Consider the following 20,544-nt stretch of genomic DNA (forward strand, 5'->3'; position numbering starts at 1 on the left):
GTTTTTCTTGTGAGGATATCCTATCAGGCAGAAGCAGTCATGGTAATGGCTGGCACTGAATGCAAAGAGAGTATAAGATCCTAGATAGCATACAGGTAGGATTTACTTGGGGCCGGGGAAGACATGAGGTAAGGACAATGGAGAAGATCTACAGATGAAGTGAGGGTATGCCATTAGAAGAATGGATGGTAGTTATAAGAGTCAAGCTGTCTTACTCTATCATGGTAATTTTTCCTAATAATTGTCCTTCCCTACTCCTAGAATACCTCCATTCTATACTTTTGTTTGCTGAATTCTACTGATCCTTTAAAGCCCAACTCTAATGCCCCTTCTTTTATGTGACTTTTCTTGTTTCCCCAAGTTGGTAATGACCTTACCCTTCACTCTCCATCTAGCACTTTATTTTGCTGCTCTTTGACGCACTTACCGTATAATGCATATGTCTTACTGTCTTGTTTATACACTACCTCCACTAGACTGTAAATTCCATGAAAGAAGGGAAAATGTTTTATTTAAACTTTATATCTCCTCCAGTGCCTAGCATGGTGCTTTGCACAGAGTAGGCATTTAATAAATCATTGATGAATGCATTCTGAATGAAACAGTAAGATAACAATGAAAAGAATTCTGAATTTGGAGTCACAAGATCTGAGTTCCAATTCTTGCTCTGCTATTTGCTACCTGGATAGCCCTGGAAAAGTTGCTTAACTTCTCTAAGATTCAATTTTCTCATTTGTAAAATGAGAAGTTGAAATAGATGAGCTCTAGGGTCTCATCTTAATTCTAAATGATTTGACCTGATCCTGAATAAGAGGAGCTTACTTCCACATAGCAATTTACAAATGTACTTTCTTCACAGTTTTCTAAAAGTAACAACAGACCCACCTCAGAGAAGAGGAAACAAAGACTGAGACATTAGATAACTTTTGCAAAATCCCACTAATAGTAAATACCAAAGCCAAGATCTGAATCTGTCTCCTGATTGAATAATCTTTCAACTATATATATTGTAACTGCTTCTATTGTATAAATAAAAGCATTGATTGGCAGTAGAATCTATTGTACATAAATATAGTATTATTCCTCTGTATAGATAAAGAGAGTGATTGTAGCAAGTTTAAAGTCATAAAGTTCAATGACATCTTAGCTGGGAATGCGCCCCAGAAATCCTGAATTTAAGGTTCCTTGCCCTATTAGATCTCACTGTGGCCATACTGAAACTTGATACCATCAATTTCCAATCCATGGTTGGTAGGTCCACTGAAATTAGTCATCTGTGTGGCTTCAATCTCTGCTTCAGCATTGATGATCTGCTGAGCTACAGCTTCTACGATGGGCATCACCATGGCAGTAGTAGAGGTGTTGCTAAGCCACATGGATAAGAAGGCAGTGCTGATCATGAACCCCAGTGTAAGCCTGAAATGAAAGGGTCCTTAGTCTGTTATTGTTCCATCGGGATTGGTTAGCCAGATATTATTTCATTATAAGGAATGCTGGATGTGCATTGAAAATTAACCTTTTAAGATCACAAAGTATTAGCATTCTACCAAGATGGGGAACTGAGAATCCAATCAAAGCTGTGCAGAAATCAAGGCAATGCACAACACCATGTCACAAAGACTCCTGTCCTAGTGGAGCTCAGAGTCATCATTTCTTTTCAGCGTCCTATGAGTCTGGGGTATGGAGACAAATTATACATCTATCTGAATACTGCTGAACATGCACCATCCCTACCTCTATTTACCACCATCCATGACAACAAAGCAGTCAAGTTTTGAATTGGGGAAGCTGATCACACTGATCCATTGCTTGTTGTTGTTGCTTATCCTTCCTTTGTGAAGAGGACCAATGACATGGGATGATGTCTTGATTCATTCATGAATTGGATTTAAATGAGTCAGAGCTGCACAAAATTGTCAGCCTCATTCTCTCTTCCGGGGTCATCAAAATCCAATGGCAAGACAAAAGTTAAGACAACTAGTGATGGCTTGGGATGCAGTGGATGACCTTGGCATCTTCAATGTCCTTTATTTAAAGTAATTAAAACTGAAAGTGAACTCAAAGACCATTAAGCCAAGATCCCTCATTTTATAGGTGCAAGAACAGAGTTCCAGAAAGATTAAAGGACTTGTCTGGGGTCACACAGGAGAGAGTAGCAGAGTGGGGATCTGAACTCAGTTCATCTGCTTCCAAATCTACTGTTCTATCTGCCATGCCACAATGCTTCTCATTCTTTCCCTTTACTTCTTGGGCATTCCTCTGCTTATTAAAACCTCTAAGTTGACAAGGGGAGAATCAGGGAAAACAAATCAATTGTTAACCATTATGGCACAAAGTTTGGTAGTGGAAAAGGGTAGAATTTATAATCAAAATGTAATTTTGGAATTGTCTGTGGATTCCAATTATTCTTGTTCTCCCAATTCTTCCTTATGGTGGATAGTCAGGAATGTCCTATTCTACTTCTTTAATAGTCCCCCTTCAATGAAAACATTGTTGCACACATTTCTTTAGAATGCACTATATAGATTTTAATAATAAAATAGTACACACACATCCCTAGACAAGATCTAACATCTCATCATTAGACTGTCCCCCCAAAAAACATTTAGAAGTACCACCTAACATAATTTTAGGAAATTGTCTAAATGGTTTGCAAATACATGCGTGGGAAGTAGCCATGACCTCTTGATGTGCTGATTACCACACTTGGTGCATAACAATCTGGCACAATGAAAAAAAAAGAATACAAAATGATACTTTACAATGAAAATGTAAGCCAAAAAATATTATTGCATTTTACTCATGATGCTGACAAACCATTAATGAACCCTTCAGCAAATGGTGTTAAAGAGGAAGAGTAGCTCTAATTAAAACTCTTTGTGGCAGAAAAAAAAACCCTCCAATTAAGTACTTCTCAACCACATAGCTAATGGGACTTCCCCCCCCCCCTTCCCCAGCCATCAATTAAAACATCTCTGAATTAAGGTGGGACAAGGAAAAGGGACATTGGTGACTTAACTCCTTTTTTCTCAGTGGTGTTTCACCTGTCCTTTGGGCCACTTCCATTTGCATAGCAACACAAGAAATGCTCAAGAGTATTTCCTTTTGATGGGGAAAATTTCCATTTGAAAAAACAACCATTTTTAAAATTTCCGGAAACAGAGCTGACACAAAGTATTTTTCCTTTGAAGAACACCAATGAAACACATGAACCACAAATGATCCCCTTTGAACATTTTTTAGGGAAGTTACTTTGCTTCATAGTTGATAGCACACCAATAGATGCCTAGCCTCAAATGGATTTTTGCATTAAATTCAATACCATTTTATGACGTTCAAATAAAGAATGGGACTGGCTAAAGGACATCTTAGAATATAAAGTTGTTCCTTCTATGCCTTTGAGATTAGAAGTTCTGGATTGTGTTTGTCTATAACTTGTTAATTCAACAAAGGAAAAATAAATTAGTTTTTTCAGTGAAGAAATTATGTATTATTTCACATTCTTTAAATACAACTGGTTGACTAAGTGTCTTTACTTTTCACCTGTTGGCTTAAGAAAAAAAGTGAAATTTTAATCTAAGACTTATTTAACCACAGTTAATCTCTTCCATTTCTTTTTGTCATGATAACCTAACTGAGCATGATCAGGGACCTTCAGTGTTATATCTGCCATGAGTACAATATAACCAGTCCATAAACAAGGTATACTTGGTAACAGATTTGAAGGATGTCAGTCTTGTCTGCTGTGGTTCAGTACTTTTTTCAGCTTTGGCTTTCAATGAGAGAGAAAAGGTGAGACATAGGTGGGCAGTTATCCCAACTCCCCTATAATTATAACTACAGTGAAAGGAAAAAAAAAGTTCTCTCTCTCATAGCTCAAATGCATCACATAACAGTTTCATTTCAGCAGAGGGAAAGAAAAAGGGTCAGGAATTATACTGTGACACAAACAATTCTCTGGCTCTACCTTACTTATGGGCTTATTTGTTTTGCACAAAATGTTCTGTTCAGAATATAGACCTGGGAATAGCAAATGGAAGACTTACCATGCAGGGTTCACACCCACCATCATCACCATTCTTAAAGCTATTCTCTTGTGTAAATTCCACTTTTCTATTGATGTTGCCAAACAGATGACTCCAATTAGCAGTAGGTGAAAATCTTTGAAATAAGCAGCTGCTGCCTGAAATTACAATTAAGTCTATTATTAGTGTTATCATTTTCTTTGACAATAGCTGTATTGAAAAACTCAGTTCAAGAAGGAGTTTTGCATTCTGTTTTGTATAATGTTGTAGAGCTTTGTTTTCTCTTTTTGCTTTTCACAGTAATTTTGTTTAATTAGATAAACTGCCGTGCTCATGAGGACCAAATGTCATCATATTGTACAATAAGAGAAAGCTCTCACTCAGCTCTTCACCTTGACCTTCAATTACAAAATCTTTTGGTTTGATTGGAGCAGAATGGGTATATGTCTTCATTTAAAAAAATATTGAGTTTGTTCAAAGAGACAATATGGTATAGAGAAAAGAATACTAAACTAGAAATTAAGAAACTTGACTTCTACCTCTATCAACTACTATGACTTTTGGCAAGTCATACCTGTGACTTAGTTTCCCAATCTGTAAAATGGCTAGAGTGTTTTACTAGGAGTTAGCAAGATGGGTTAAAATTCCACTTCGGATATTAACTGTATGACTTTAGTTAAGCAACTTAACCTGAGTTTCCAAATCTGTCCCACACCTCCCACCTAGCTCCTACACCAGGTCCCTCCTACTCAGGGTTTAGTCGTGCCCTGCCCCTACTCTCACCACCTCCATTTCACCAGAAAATAAAAACAAATGGCAATTAAAAAAATATATATATATATATTTACATACATGGAGGAGCTAAATCACATCCGGTTCTTTTATATTTCCCACCCCTTCCCCCTGTAATCTGTGATCCAGTGACATTGGCTTACTGCTGTTCTTTGAACAAGGCACTCCATCTATGGATTCTGGACATTTTCACTGACTCTCCCCTATACCTGGAACGCTCTTCTTCCTTAGTTCTATCTCCTGGTTTCCTTCAAGTCACAGCTAAAATCTAACCTTCTACAATCATCCTTAATTTTATTGTCTTCCCTATTTCTAAGGCATTTTTTGTACATATATGTGAAAAAATAGTTGCTTGCATGTTGTCTTCCTTATTGGATTGTGAATCTCTTGAGAGCCTGGACTGTCTTTATATCCCCAGTCCTTAGCACAGTGTCCAATACAAGGTAGGTACTCAGTAAATGCTTATTGACAAACTGATTTGGATTAGAGAGATTCCCAGGTCCCTTTAAACTCTAAAACTGGGATATTATGATACCTGCTATTGGAGCTAACCTCATGTAGGCAGGATGGGCAGCACTAATAGAGAGTTGGGGTTATTTTGGAATTTTCTATTAAAATATAAATACTATTTTCATATATCATGCCTTAAGCTATTATCAAGCAAACACTTTAGCAAGTTCAGCTTACTTATCAGTAAAAATGGGTGAAAGGTGGGAAGGTTGCATCAAAGATTCTTAACCTTGGATCTATGAGGATTTTTCCCAATATTTTGATAACTATATTTCAATATAATTGGTTTCCTATGTAATTCAATGTCTTTTATTTTATTTATTTAAAAACATAATTCTGAGAAGGGGACCATAGTTTTCCCCACATTGCCCAAGGATTCCATGATGAAAAAAATGTGAAGAACATTGGGATCTGCTAGAAAGAACTCTTGCATCTCTAGAGATGTGGGGATAGATGTAAGCCTGAAATTGGGTGGCAGCCAGTTGAGAGTAAGAGTTTTAACAAAATGAGCACCAACTAGGAAGCTGGGGGAGGGCTAGATTGGTGTGAGGTTTCAAAAGGGAGAAGGATCTGAAGAAAAACAGGATGACATCAATGTGCTTACCTCATAATGTCTGTTCTACCTTCCCCACCCACCACTATTAGGATCAAATTGATGAGATTTTAAAAACTTTTGTAAAGTCTAAAGCTGCATAGAAATGTAAGTTATAATTATATACCAAGACAACAGCTAGCCAAGAAACAAATATTTGGTCTGTTAAATGCTCTGCTACTAATTTCTCTAGGTAATCAAACCATGCAAATAAGTCTTGGCCCATAGCCCAAGATCCTAAAGGGAATCAGGTGCCAGAGATAATGGAGAAATTTAATTTCTTCCACCTTCCATTTCATCCCTTATCATATGGTTTTCATTGCAACCTGAGTCTGTAAAATAAAATAGCCATAGGCAGATGCATTTATTTTCTTAGTCTAAAAGTAAAAGAAGATAGTATTCTGGAAAGTGCAAGGAGTAAAGGAAGATACTGTTCTTTTTCAAATTTATTTGATGGCTTAAATCAGGGGCTCTTAACCTTTTTTTAATGCATCATGCATCTCTTTGACAGACTGGTTAAACTTTACTTTAACCTTCTCAGAATAATGTTTGTAAATGAATAAAATAAAAGATATAGGTTCCTAAGGAAACCAAAGGTTGGTGAAAATAAAGATGTACTTTTTTAATCTCATCCAAGTTCATGGACTCCCAGAAATATGTGAATTACAGGTTAGGAACCCCCTGCACAAAAGCATCCATAAATATATGGCAAAAGAAAATTTGACATGCCAAATAAAATTTCTAATGATTTTTAAATTCCTTTTTTAAGATTGCCTACACAAAAGTACTTCATAACATAGATAATGCATTTTAATCATTCAAATGTATGATATTGTGTACAAAAATGTTTTGAAAATCATTCTATAAAAGTTATATCTCTCTAAGTCACCCTATAAAAGTTATAATTATAGTTAGTTATTGTAGGGAAGTGACTCTGTCTTTGAAGTCTAGGCCAGTGGAATATTAACTCTGGTAGGTTGAAACAAATTGGAAAGGCTTCAATTATGATTCCAAAAATAGGGAGGTGTTATCTGAATACCTGCCTAGCTAACTGGGTAGGGATAGAACCAGAAGGGTGGCCACTAGGAGATGGACTTTGGTCCACAGTAACCCACAAAGCAGATAAAAGTATAAAATCCCCCTCAATGTTGTATGGTCCCCTTCTTTTGTGGAATGGCAGAAAAGGGAACTGAAAGTGTTAAAGATTACACATTTTTAGATAACCTATTGTAAGGGTTATGGGATTTAAAGATCTTCCATGCCCCATTGGACGTGCTGACGAAGCAGGAAGGGGCGGAGCAAGAGAAAGTGAAAGCCAGAGAAAGTGAAAGCCAAGCTAGCGTTCCTGTGGCTGGCGGTGGTGGTGACGGCAGTGGCAGCAGCAGAGGCAGCGGCAGCGCGAAGCCCTTTTTGAGTTAGGACTGCTAAGGACTTTCTGCTAAGGACTCCTGCTGAGGACTGCCAGGGGCCGGAGCTGCTGGGAGCCCGCTTCCAGGACGCTGGGTGGTTGCTGTGAGTGGGGAGAGGAGGACCTTTGCCTGAGGTAGCCTGTTCTGTTTTAAAGGCTTGAAAATGTGGGTGCTTTCTACTTTATCTACCTGTGCCAATATCATAACTACTCTGATAGCTTTCACTTTCTGGTTTTGGGACTCAGTCTTTTGGTATCTTAATAAATTTTCTAGTTTATTTCCCCATATGGCAAGCATGACGTATTTTGTAATGGATAATTATATCAGCATATTTGTAATCTCCATAGGCATTGTGAATATGGCATTGCTGATACACCTATAATGATGAATTTAATTGTTGGTAATTTAAATGTGAAGTTTTTGTTCAATAACCAGCTGAATATGTACCTGGAGGAGCTAAATCACATCCATGTGAATATTCTATCTACAAAAGAAACCATAAAAACACAAGTAAATTGAAGGATAGGTAGGTAGGTAGCATAGTGGATACAATACCAGCCGTGGAATCAAAAGGCCCTGAGTTCAAATATGACCTCAGATACTCACTAGCTGTGTTACCCTGAGCAAGTCACTTAACCCCAATTGCCTCAGCTCCTTATCTGTAAAATGAGCTGGGGATGAAAATGGCAAAGCATTCCAATATCTTTGCCAAGAAAACCCCAACTGAGTTCCCAAAGAGTCGAACATGATTGAAACAACTCAACAACAAAATTGAAGGATCATAAGTTCTCCTCCCACCCCTCCCAAAAAATGATGAAAATGAAGTGGAAGAACTAGATTGTATGCCCAAAGACATTAAATAATATCTTCTCTTTCTTCTCATGACACACTTAAACATCTTCTCCCACATTCATGATACACATAAGAGAGCTGGCCCACAGGATAAATGCAACTTAGAGAGTGTTTACTGGTTGTCGTCAAGCTCTGATGAGAAAGCAAAGTGTTTTGCAAGACTTAAATGATTGAGATACACACTTACACATAGAAATGTTAGCTACCACTACTAAAATGTTCATACCCTTTGATGAAGAGATTCTGCTACTAGGTATATACACAAGTAGATTAATGATAAAATAGTAGCTGTATTTTTATGTGTGTTTATAGTATCTATAAGAGTAAAGAATTGAAAACAAAGTAGATGCCCATTGAAGTGGGAATGGCTACCAGTTGTGGCACTTGAATGTAATGGAATATTGCTGTACTGTAAAAAGTGACAAACATGAACAATACAGAAAAGCTTGGAAAGGCACATGAACACATGTAAAGGAAACACTACCGGAAAACAATAACACAAACAAGTGGAAAGAACAAGAGAACAATTGAAAAAATTGTCGTGAAATAATAATGACCAAGTTTGGTCCCCCCAAACATGAGAAGATATTTCCCTTTTGGGGAGCAAAGGAGGAAAAGGGGAGAAATTCTACGTGTAGAACACTTCACATAATGTCAGACATTCTGATGCACTGGTTGGTTTGGCTGGGGGTGGTTCTCTTTTATTATTCTTTGTTATGAGATATCTCTCTGGAAAAATACATTAGGAAATGTAGGGAATACAGAGGGAAAAGGTATCAATAAACATTATTTTAAAATTAAAGTTTATCCTCTGAACTGAGTCAACATGTAAGCTGCTACTTAGTGAATTTAAATAAAAAGTAGGCACAAGGAAGAACAGTATGTTGGGAGACAGAGATATAGATTCAGTTAAAGAAAATAAATAGAACAAGCCCTTGTATATGCCTGCACATTGTAAATAATTTAAGAAGAGAATTATGAGGAATAGATGTGGTCAGCACTGGCCATCTACCCTATCCCTACAGACAAAATTCACTCAATTATAAAAGGTAGGAAAATACTAGCTTTCAATATGGGAGTCATTTTATAATTAACTAGATGTAATGAAATCATTGACTCATAACCAAGGTCAAAATCAATATCACATTTAAAAAAGGATGATAATATTGCATGTAATTTCAGTAGTTCCAAAAAGCTTTTTTAAAAGGCAATGTTAATACCAAAAAATGGCAAATTAACTAAAGAAAAACCATTGATTTTACTATCACCATTACTTTTGAAGATTTAAAATAATACAAAAAAGTAGCCATACTATGGAGGCATAAAGAGTCAAGAAACTCCTGCAATCAGCAAATACTTGATCTGCTTGTCATGAGGAGAGACATAACCAAGAACAACATCAGTTTGGATAAAGGCTCATTTGCAAAACATTATGGAAGAGAATAGAAGATTAATATTAGCCCTGCTTAACCAAACAGCAAGAAGAGCTGTGAAGGAGAAAACAAGCCTACAGAAAGCTTGGCATGAGGATGGAGCAAGCTGGATCATCCCAAGAGTTTATGTAGATGAACCTGGAAGAAGACTAATGAATAGGACTGATGGTGTTACTGTGATAATCTGTTCTCATCAGTGAAAATTGTGGAACCAATGAATTTGGACTCTACCATATCATCTAAAGTGCCATCTGAGGAAGAGGCAATGATATGTAACAAAGTTGAAGTCAGGAAAACCAGCTGAACTGACCAAATACATATAGAAGGAATCTGTACTAGAGAAATATCACCAATCAAAATACCTAACTACTGTACCTACCTATATGTATACTTTCTCATAGCTATAAAATCTTTATTAGAGTTGTCTAATCATGCATTGAGGATACCTGTGATGAAAATATAAAAAGGAAACAGGTAATCATCCACAGACTGTTTCCCACAGCAGATTAGATCTTGTCACATAAAATTGTCCAAGAAATTCAGCATAAGGAATATAAGGTCTTTGAGTATTTATTTTTCACTGATTGTTTAAAAAAGTATTTAATTTATTAAAGAAAAATTCAGTCTTAGAGACTCTCTTCAAATACAGTACTGTCACATCCATATGTTAATATCAGTCAAGATTCTGCAACAAATACAATCACAGAAATTACTTTCTCATTAATCCTCACATCAAGCAAAGAACAAAACAGAGAGACATATGCTTACTAAAGGTGTTCACGAGTTTTCTGCATAATATCCAGATAGAAGAGGGAATTCCCTATAGATGAAGAGATTTTACAGATGCTTCTGCCTACAGATGGCATTGTGTTTATTGTATTGTGTGGCAACACTATAAAACCTTAATAGCATCTGCAATTGCTCAGCCAAGACTAGCTATGTAAGAATACTAACGGACCTCATTAGGAGCAAAGACAGTACTAGCCAACTGACACAGATGACAAACTTATTGTAGAGATGATAATATTCAACAAAATGACAAATCCTTGAGTTAGTATTACCAGTACCTACAATTAGGACTGAGGCTATAGATAGACAATACAATGGAGGACAAGATCAAACAATTGGATCTGGAAAAATTTGTAGTACGGCATCTTACAAGTAGGTGTTACAGTGGATAAATTGCTGGGCCTGGAGTCAGGAAGACGAGTTCAAAGCCAGCTTTATTGACCCTTGATCTATACAAATTCCCTCTATGAGAAGCTATGTATCAATTTGAGATGCTAGAGAAACTTCTTGAATTATAGATCCTGGGTTTCTTGTCTAAGTAGGAATTAAAGAAAGGAAAAAAAAACAAAACTAATAAGGTACCCCCCAAATATACACCTTACCTCATTTTCTCCTCCCCTCCCCTTCTTCCCGGGAATGGGAGGGTTCTAGGATAGAAAAGACCAAGGGATGGAGGAAGGGATACAGGGGAGAGGTACAAAACTCACCGAAAGTAAAACTGAAGCCACAAAAACAAGCAGCCTTCCCCAGCCCATCCCACAAGACACACATGTCCAGCTCTACAGGAGAGGGTTTGTTACAAAAGAAAAAATCAGTCCAGACAGACCGAAAAAGAGATGAGAGGCTGCTGGTTACAACCCCGAGTTTAAGCAGAACTCCGAAGGTCATGAATTTTGGAGACTATCATCTTGAACTTTGAGCACTCTTTCCCTTGTCTGCTGTAGCTACACGGTTTAGACAGCTGCCATGCCCTGGTTGACTCTCAGAGACTGCAAGGAGACAGATATATACTGGTACGAACGAATTTCATGTTTTTAATGGGAGACTGAATCCATTTTCTTCAGATGGGTACCCTTAAATTGTACACCTCTCAGCATGAATAAACTCCTCTCAGCAAGAACAAAATAGAAATACATGTGAAACTTAATTTGCCTTTATCTTGTGAAATGGCAGGTTTCTGGGGAAGAAAACGGGGAAGGTTTTTTTTTCATTTAGAAAAAAAATTTGTTTTTCCAACACTGTGTAAGACAGAATGCTGCTGAATAGAAATGGCTTGCTCAGAATGCAAGAAGGGGTTGTATCTTTTAGTGACCTGGAGGGAGTGACAAGTAACTAATGTCAATCAACAAATGTGTGTGACTAACACTTCCCCTTGCTGACTAAGTTGGCTACAGAGGAACAATCTACTTCTCTTTGTTTTAGAGGAGGGAATCTAGCTGCAGTGTGTGATGCTGGGGGAGTAGATAGGGTGGTTTGAGGACTCATATGGGAAACTTTTCAATGCTATTACATAATCATAATAGGGGAATTAGTTGACTCAGTGGATAGAGGGCCAGACCTGGAGTCAGGAAGATTTCTTTTCCTACCTTCAAATCTGGCCTCAGACACTTGCTAGCTGTGTGACCCTGGGCAAGTCATATAGCCCTGTTTGTCTCAGTTTCCTCACCTGTAAAATGGGCTAGAGAAGGAAATGGCAAACCACTCCAATATCTTTGCCAACAAAATCCCAAATTGGGTCACAAAGAATCATACATAACTGAAAATGACTCAACAACAACAACAAATAGTGGATAGGGATAGGATCTTTGAATACTTTTCTGTAGAGAACCCCTTCTACCAAAGAAACTTCTCTGCAAATTATAGTCTTAGAGAGTTGTCTAGAGCCCTTAGAGGTTAAATAACTTGCCCAGAGTTACCCAGTCAGTATCTCTCAGAGGTTGGACTAAGTGTTCCTGATTCTAAAACTAGCTGTCTATCCACTACATCATGTTGCCTAATAGCTTACATTTGCATAGAGATTTACAGTTTATACATTGCCTTTTTCACAGCAATCCTGGTGGGCAAATAGAACAAATGTACTGTTATTCCCATTTCAAGGATGAGGAAACTGTGGTTCAGAGAGGTGAAGTTATTTGACTAAGGTCACACAGCTAATAACTGTGTAGGATTGTGACTTGCCTGAGCTGATTTCTTATTCAATTCTAGCCTCTTTTTAAACTCCATCATTCTATGTCCTACAAAGGCTAATAATAAGTAGAGGAAGCAGGAAATGAGAGAAAGGGCAGTGGATGGAAAATGAGGAAATGTTGACTCCAACCATGGTGTTTCCATTTATTAGTTGTATTTTAGTTGCATTTATTAACCTAGAAAATAATTTTCTTTCTCTTGACCCCAGTTTCCTGTAAAAGGAGTTGGACTAGATAAGTATTGGTAGTCCAATCCCTACTCCCACCCTTGGGGGATCTACAAGTGTCATGAAGGTACCCAACAAGCACCTGTGACCCTTCCCTTTCCAGTATTCTCTATATTTAAAAATCTACTGGAAATTTTTATCACAGGCCTATATTAGGTCACACCTGGTGGTTCATAAGGCTCCAAACACAAACGCTGAGGGTGGTCACAGGCCATAAAGCATAACCAACATCAAAGTCAACAAAGGGTAAATGGGATTGGGGAAGGAGGAAGGCCTAGGAAGCATTTGGGAATATAAGCAGGAAAGGCTGGAAACTTCTAGTCCCATGCTATAATTGATGGGACCTCTCTAGTTAGTGTCCACTTATCTATGACATCAGAACTGGGAATTCAATAAGACAAACCTAAATAAGATCCCACATCTCACTACAAAACCCCTCATCCTGCTGACCGGAGGATCTGTAAATGTATGAAAGAAATAACCTAGGTATATATATATATACCAAATCTAAAGGAGTTTTGTTCAACCCAGCTGTGCCAAGCCCAAGGATGAGTCTCTCTCAGGATCATTGTTGACTCCTCTTCCTTCTGCCATAGCCAGAGGTTCTGGCAACCTCCCTGCTTGTATCCCAAAATGCTTCCTGGACCCTTCTCCTTCCCCAATCCCATTTACTCTTCATTGACCATGACATTGGTTATGCTTCCTGGCCTGTGACCACCCTCAGCCTTTGCATTTGCAGCCTTATGAACTACCAGGTGTGACCTAATATAGAACCTCTGATAAAGGCCTACAGATTTTTAGCATCACCATATGACTCTTTTGTGAAAGCCCATACAACTTAAATTTGCTACAATGGATAGAGATCACAAATTCTAAGGTCCCTTCTATAATGACTGAATGTATGGCATATGAATAAAAAATAATTGGGGGTGGGGAGAGAGGATTCAAATAAATACTTACATCCTTAGAAGGCATGATTCCAAACAAGGGGAACATTAAGCCAGGCAGCAAAGCTGTTATAGACAGTGGTAAAGCTTCTGTAATCCAAAAGATGGCGACCACAAAGAGGGTATATGCACATTCTGCTTCCTAGAATAAAGTAAAATAAAAACACAAAGTGAGAATGGAACTGGGGGGAAAATCACACAAACTATATTACTGTGTTAAGGTGTAGCTATTTCTAAGGCTTTTATGTCTTTTTTTATTTCTGAAAAAGTCTTTCCCAGTGTGCTTAAACAGAAATCATTGATTAAAAAAAATCAAGAGAGAAAATCTCTGATTTCTCCATAAAAGGAAAAAAAAATTACAATCAATTTCCTTAAATGTTTATGATGTGTCTGCACTTTCTTTAGCATAGATTATCCTACTGAAACCCAGAAAATTTGGTCCCAGTTTTCTAATTTATGGACAGGGCTAAAGTTAGACTCTTCACAATTGGCAGCTTACTCTCAACCCTTTGTTTACTCTGAGTGTGTCTGGGTGGATTTGTCTTTTTAAAAATGTTTTATTACTATCATCACATATCAATTATTCGAATCCCACTTCCCCCAGAACCCTATTTTATAACAAAACAATAAAGCACAAGATACAATATAAATATATCTAATATATGCAATATTGTCTCTTAAGAGTAAATGATACTCTCTCCTTTCCACAAGAAGGTATGTTTCATTTCCTATTGTTTTTTTCTTCTTTCTTTTTAATTAATGAATTAATTTTTAGTTTTCAACATTCACTTCCATAAGATTTTGAGTTCTAAATTTTCTCCCCTCTCCCCAAGATGGCAACAGTCTGATATAGGCTATCCATATACATTTATGTTAAACATTTTCACATTAGTCATGCTGTAAAGAAGAATTAGAACCAATGAGAGGAACCATAAAAAGGAGAAAGGAAAAAAAAGAAAGAATAAATAGTATGCTTTGATCTGCATTCAGACTCCATAGTTCTTTCTCTGGATGTGGACAGCATTTTTCATCGAGTCTATCAAAGTTAGTCACTGCACAATGTGGCTGTTACTGTGCACAGTGTTCTTCTGATTCTGCTCCTCTCACTCAGCATCAGTTCATATAAGTCTTCCCAGGTTTTTCTGAACATCATTTCTTATAACACAACAGTATTCCATTACATTCATATACCATAACTTGTTCAGCCATTCCCCAGTTGATGGACATCCCCTCAATTTCCAATTCTTGGCCACCACACAAAGAGCTGCTATAAATACTTCTGTACACGTGGGTCCTTTTCCCATTTTTATGATCTCTTTGGGATACAAACCTAGAAGTGGTATTGTTGAGTCACAGGGTATGCAGTTTTATAGCCCTTTGGGCATAGTTCCAAAGTGTTCTCCATAATGGTTGGATCAGTTCACAACTCTACCAACAATGCATTAGAGTTCCAATTTTCCCTCATCTTCTCCAACATTTATCATTTTCCTGTTTTGTCAGTTTAGCCAATCTGACAGTTGTGATGTGGTACCTCAGAGTTGTTTTTAATTGCATTTCTCTAATCAATAGTGATTTAGAACATTTTTGCATATGACTATAGATAGCTTTAATTTCTTCATCTGAAAACTGCCTGTTCATATCCTTTGACCATTTATCAGTTGGAGGATGACCTAGTTGGTTTTTAATTTGCTGATCCTTTCATTTATATTTTTATAATCATTGTGCACACAGTTCTCTCAGTTCTGCTCATTTTTTTGTGCAGCAGTTCATACAAATCTTTCCATATTTTATGAATTCCTCATATTTGTCGTTTCCTACTGCTTAATTTTATAAGGCAGACAGGTGGCACAGGGGATAAAATGCTGGCCCTAGAATGAGGAAATGAGTCCAAACACAGCCCCAGACACTAGCTGTGTGGCTAGGCACATACTTGCTCTGTGTCACAGTTTCTTCAACTGTAAAAATAATGATAATAATAACACCTCCCTGTTGTGAAGATCAAATGAGAGATTTGTAAAGTGCTTATCATAGTGCCTAGCACACAGTAGGTGCTTAATAAATGTTCTCTCCCCCATCCCTATATACATATACCATAACATCATCATTACTTCCTATATCAATGGGCAATAACTTTGTACCTGTTCCTTTGCTACCACAAAGAAGTATTTGGGATTTCATTTCTGCCTCCTCTTACTTAGAGTTTATGTCCAGTAGTGAGATTGTAGAATAATTAAGTTGTTTATTCAAGGTGCAAGTCTTATTTATGGTTTCTACTTAAATATGAGATTACTCAATAAGCATTACTGAACTTTCATTATTTCTTTTAATAGGTTCTAAGATTGAAATGATGTATTGTTATATGATTTTATGATGAGCCAACCAGCTTGGACTGGGATCAAACCTGAAATGACCTTAACACCAGGGTCTAGCCAACAGAGCTGGGATAGCAAAAAAATAGAAGCATGTTCATTCATTCATTCAATTCCTTCAAGATACTTTTATTGAGCATTTACTGTGTAATGGTCATTGTGGAGAACAACTCATGTTTCCTGTCCTCAAGAAGCTTACATTCCAGTATATTGCTTTCCAGCAGCATGTGGCCCTTTTATGACTTCTTTCCCTGCCCCTGTTAGTGATCCTGATGTCCATTTTAAACCTAGATTTCTTTATATAAAGGTATGGGGGAATTGAGAGAAAGGATGGAAGAAAACACAGCACAATTTTCCAGGGGACTTGGACTCCACTAGAATGATTCTATTTAAATTAGTTAACTTTATTTCTCCACACACATGCCCCTTCCCAGGCAATATTTAAATGATTGTCGTTGACTCCTTTCAGTCCTGTCTGCTTCGTTGTCTCCATTTGGGAATTTCTTGGCAAAGATACTGGAATGATTTGCCCTTTCCTTCTCCAGATGAAGAACTTGGGTAAAAAAGATTAAGTAACTTGCCCAGGGTCACACAGCTAGTAAGTGTCTGAGGTCAAGGCTTAGGGTGGAACCCCAATGTACCATGCCAGAGTATTCTGGGGTATCAGAAAGAGAGTAGGCAGGCTTCCACAAACTATCTCCTCTTCCCTGCCTCTCTCTGATTTCCCAACCCTTCCCCCTTTTGCCCTATTGCCTTGAAAAATCTTAAGTATCCCTTGGAGTCTCTGATGTTTTCTCTGTTAGTCTCTCATAGTTAATTATAAAGCAAGGACAACAATAAACATTGGAATGAGAACCTTTGCTCTGAAGATTAAAAGCCACTTCACTCTCATGGATTTATATTAATCCTGACAACATCTGTAAGAATTTTTTTAATAAAAGCAAGCATTATAGTTTGGTTTTTCCTGGCCAGACCTATGATTTTATTAGTGTTTTGAACACCTAGAGAGGAAATTATTTGACCAATGCAGACTGGCACTTTCTAGTCTTAGAAAGTTGCCTGGGGAATTGAGAAATTAAGTCACTTGCCCAACCAAGGGCATACTATCAGGATGAGACAAAGGCAAGACTAGAACCCAGGTCTGTCTGTATTCAAGGCTGGCCCTCTATCTACTATACCATGGTGCTTTTACTTCCAACAAAATTCAATATTAAATTCAATTGAGGAAGCCAGTTGAGTCGGGATCTTTCTGACTCCAAGGCCATCTCTTTATCTTCTGTGCCACTTGGATTGTTGGCATTATAGATATCAGATTGAATAACTGAGCAGCTGCACTGTCCCTCCCCAGATCCAGTTAAGAAGTTTGCCTATGGCCATGCCAAGTCACATTTTTTGTTTCACAAGAGTTCTTCCTTTCAGTCTGAATCACTTCATTCCCAACCTATTTCTGCAATTCTTTCTTTTCCTTGCTTAATATCTCCTCTTTTTTTTCTTTACCTTTAATTTGATTGTTTCCTTCCCATGATTTCTACTACCTCACTTTTCCTCCTCTTTCACTCATCCCACTAGGTGGCTGTGGGCTAATCTCAGTAAACCACTTCTGGCCTTTATTTTGTCTGTCCACACCAGAGCTCAAGTTCTTGGTAGCAGTTTTTCCACCCAGCCCAACTCTCCACAACTGACCTATCTGCCACTCCATGCCCTTCTTCCCACTCTCAGCTGAACAATACACCAGCTAAATTGGCTTACCTTTCTCACCTAAAAAGAACCAAGAACCTGTCACAGAGGTAAGGAAAGAATGCTATGACTAGGCAGATTGGAGACGAGGGGACATTTCAATAGAATTCTAACTGACTGAAATTACCACGGGAAATGTGGCTGATTATATTATAAAAATCTCTTTTGCTCTCTTTTAAATTATAGCCCCAAATGGAAATGAGAGGTAAATTACAGTTTAAAAAAAACCCCAACGTTTTCTCCCTTCCCCTCCTCTTTATGACACAGTGACTGATATTAGAGAGAGTAATTTGGTTGATGAATTAAGACCCAAGTGGGCATGATCTCATCTAAGCACAGTTTCAGAAAACCTGGGCCAATCACAGGCCTACCTTATTGCAATTCATTTTAAAAAGAGAACATGAAGCAATTAAGAAAGGGAAAAAGAAATAATGCATTCTGAATCTGTACACTACAAGAAAAACACTATTATTATTTGACAGAGGCCGTGAAGAGCCTCGTGGCTCAGGATACATACATACTCCTACTGCTGCGGTGGTTTGAAACCACTCAAATTCAGATGAATATAAAAACTTTAAGTGTCTCAAAATGTCTCCATCCACAAAGATATGGAGAAAAATGAGCCTAACTACAGAGGAAGAGAAAGAACAGCGAGCTTTTCTTTTGTCTCCTCACTAAAAGGGGGATAGTGAATAGCAGGAAAATTATTTCAGTGGTCTTGCCTTTTATCAGGCAGCTGGGCTCAAAAAGCTGTGATTCATTTTTTACTTCTTCTCCCCCTCACTCTCCAGTTGAATAGTCAGTCACCAGATCCTTCAAGCTCTTCCTTTATAACAGGTTTGGCACAGGACTCTAATTTTATAGGTCCAATGCCACCACCCTCCCCTCACCCCCAATATCCCAATCCAGGCCCTCACCAGTGAGCAAGTCAGTCAATAAACATACCATGTAAGTACTGAAATGCTATGTACCAGGCCTTCCTCTTCTTGAGATTACTTTTCCTAAAAATCCATCCGTTTCATCACATCACTCCCCTGCTCAGGAAATATGACTCCTATGAATTCCACTGCTTTCAGAGTAAAGTCTAGAGCAGACTCCTAAGTTTGATATCCAAGACCCTCAGAATTTGGCTCCAACCTTTCTTTGCAAAATTTATATCTCACTGTTCTGTAGTTTAACCCTCATGCTCCATTCAGGGTGATCTGCTCACCTGTTCCAAGAACTCGTTCTTATTTCTGTACACAACCACTAAAGAAATACTCCTAAAGCAAAGGAGTACTTATGCTTCCTCTCCTCAAGAAGCTCTACTGGCTCCTTATTGCCTCCTGGAGAAAATATCATGTCCTCTGGCATTTAAAGTCCTTTATTTACATTCTAGCTCCAGCCAGATCTTCCTAGATAATTGCACATTATTACCACCGCTTACATGGGTGGTACAATAGATAGAGCATCAGGCCATGAGTTAGGAAGATCTGAGTTCAAACCTGGCCTTAGACACTAACTGTGGAACCCTGGGCAAGTCACTTAACCCTGTTTGCCTCAGTTTCCTTCTCCGCAAAAGGAATTAGTGAAGGAAATGGCAAACTACTCCAGTATCTCTGCAAAGAAAACACCAAATGGGGTCACAAAGAGTGGGAAATGACTGAAAAACTGAAAACGACAACACCACCTTCTACAAACTCCATTTGCTAGTCAAAATAGACAATTTGTTGACATCAATCCACTAAATTTCATCTCCTATCTCTTTACCTTTGAACGTGGTCCCACCTCCTTATGCTGCTTCTTAGAACTGCAAACTCCTCTTCAGGGCAGCTCAAGTTCAAACTCCTTTAAGATGCCATTCTGAATTCTGCCAGGTAGGTAGTTTCGAGTGCAAAATTTAGAGTCAGGAAGACCTGAGTTCAAATTCTGTCTCAGATACTTACTAGTGTTGTGACCTTGGAAAAGTTGTTTAACTTCACTTAACCTTAGTTTTCTCATTTGTAAAATGGGAATGATAATACCACCAACTTCACAGGATTATTGTGAGTATCAAATGGAATTAACATTAAAGTACTACATAATGACAATTATTTCTCCATATCTTTTATTTACTTATCTGTGACTTTCTTATTTCCTCAATAAAATGTAAGCTCCTAGAGAGAAGGGACAATTTTATTTAGGTTTTTGTAATTCCAGAGCCTAACATACAGCCTGATATCCATTAGGTACTTAATAAATGCTTATTGATTGACTGATTGATTTACCCTGCAGAGAAATCCCCAATTTTATTTTATATATTTTATATTTCTAAATGGAAATAAAAAGCAAATTGACCATAAAAAATTTATATCCTTACCTCTTTACCTTTCTATGACATACTAATATTAGATCAAGTAATTTAATATTCATTTAAATACAAAGCCCACCTGTTCTTTAAAGCCCTGTCTCTTTTCTTTCAGTATGTAAGGCCAGAAAGAGTGCTCTCTATCTCTTGATTTGTCTGTGTGTGTCTCTCTCTCTCTTGCTTTCTTATATAGCATATAAGTCCTACCCATATGACATCTTGTCATACCTTGAATTGACATTTAAATTTCTGTGTGCACATCTGTAACAGCAAGCACAAGCAGTTTTCCATAGGACTGCTGCTGTGAACAGCTTTCAAGGTTCTGACAGTATAGTGAACTCTCTATTTAT

At 37.7% G+C, this 20,544-nt stretch overlaps 1 protein-coding gene across 1 annotated transcript in view; it reads right to left on the reverse strand.

Moving 5' to 3' along the window:
- SLC13A1 (solute carrier family 13 member 1) overlaps nucleotides 1–20,544 on the reverse strand; it is an 89,554-nt gene that overhangs the window by 54,587 nt on the left and 14,423 nt on the right. Inside the window, exons 2-4 of the mRNA XM_069087110.1 lie at nucleotides 13,776–13,904; nucleotides 4,047–4,183; nucleotides 1,229–1,416 (exon numbers count right to left, since the gene is read on the reverse strand). Of these exons, the coding sequence (XP_068943211.1) occupies nucleotides 1,229–1,416; nucleotides 4,047–4,183; nucleotides 13,776–13,904 (454 nt within the window). The remainder of the gene's footprint in view (nucleotides 1–1,228; nucleotides 1,417–4,046; nucleotides 4,184–13,775; nucleotides 13,905–20,544) is intronic.

The sequence above is a fragment of the Petaurus breviceps genome, unplaced genomic scaffold (genome assembly GCF_028583685.1).
Source record: "Petaurus breviceps papuanus isolate PSGF00001 unplaced genomic scaffold, PetGlider_PUasm1.0 181, whole genome shotgun sequence".
Taxonomy (NCBI): domain Eukaryota; kingdom Metazoa; phylum Chordata; class Mammalia; order Diprotodontia; family Petauridae; genus Petaurus; species Petaurus breviceps.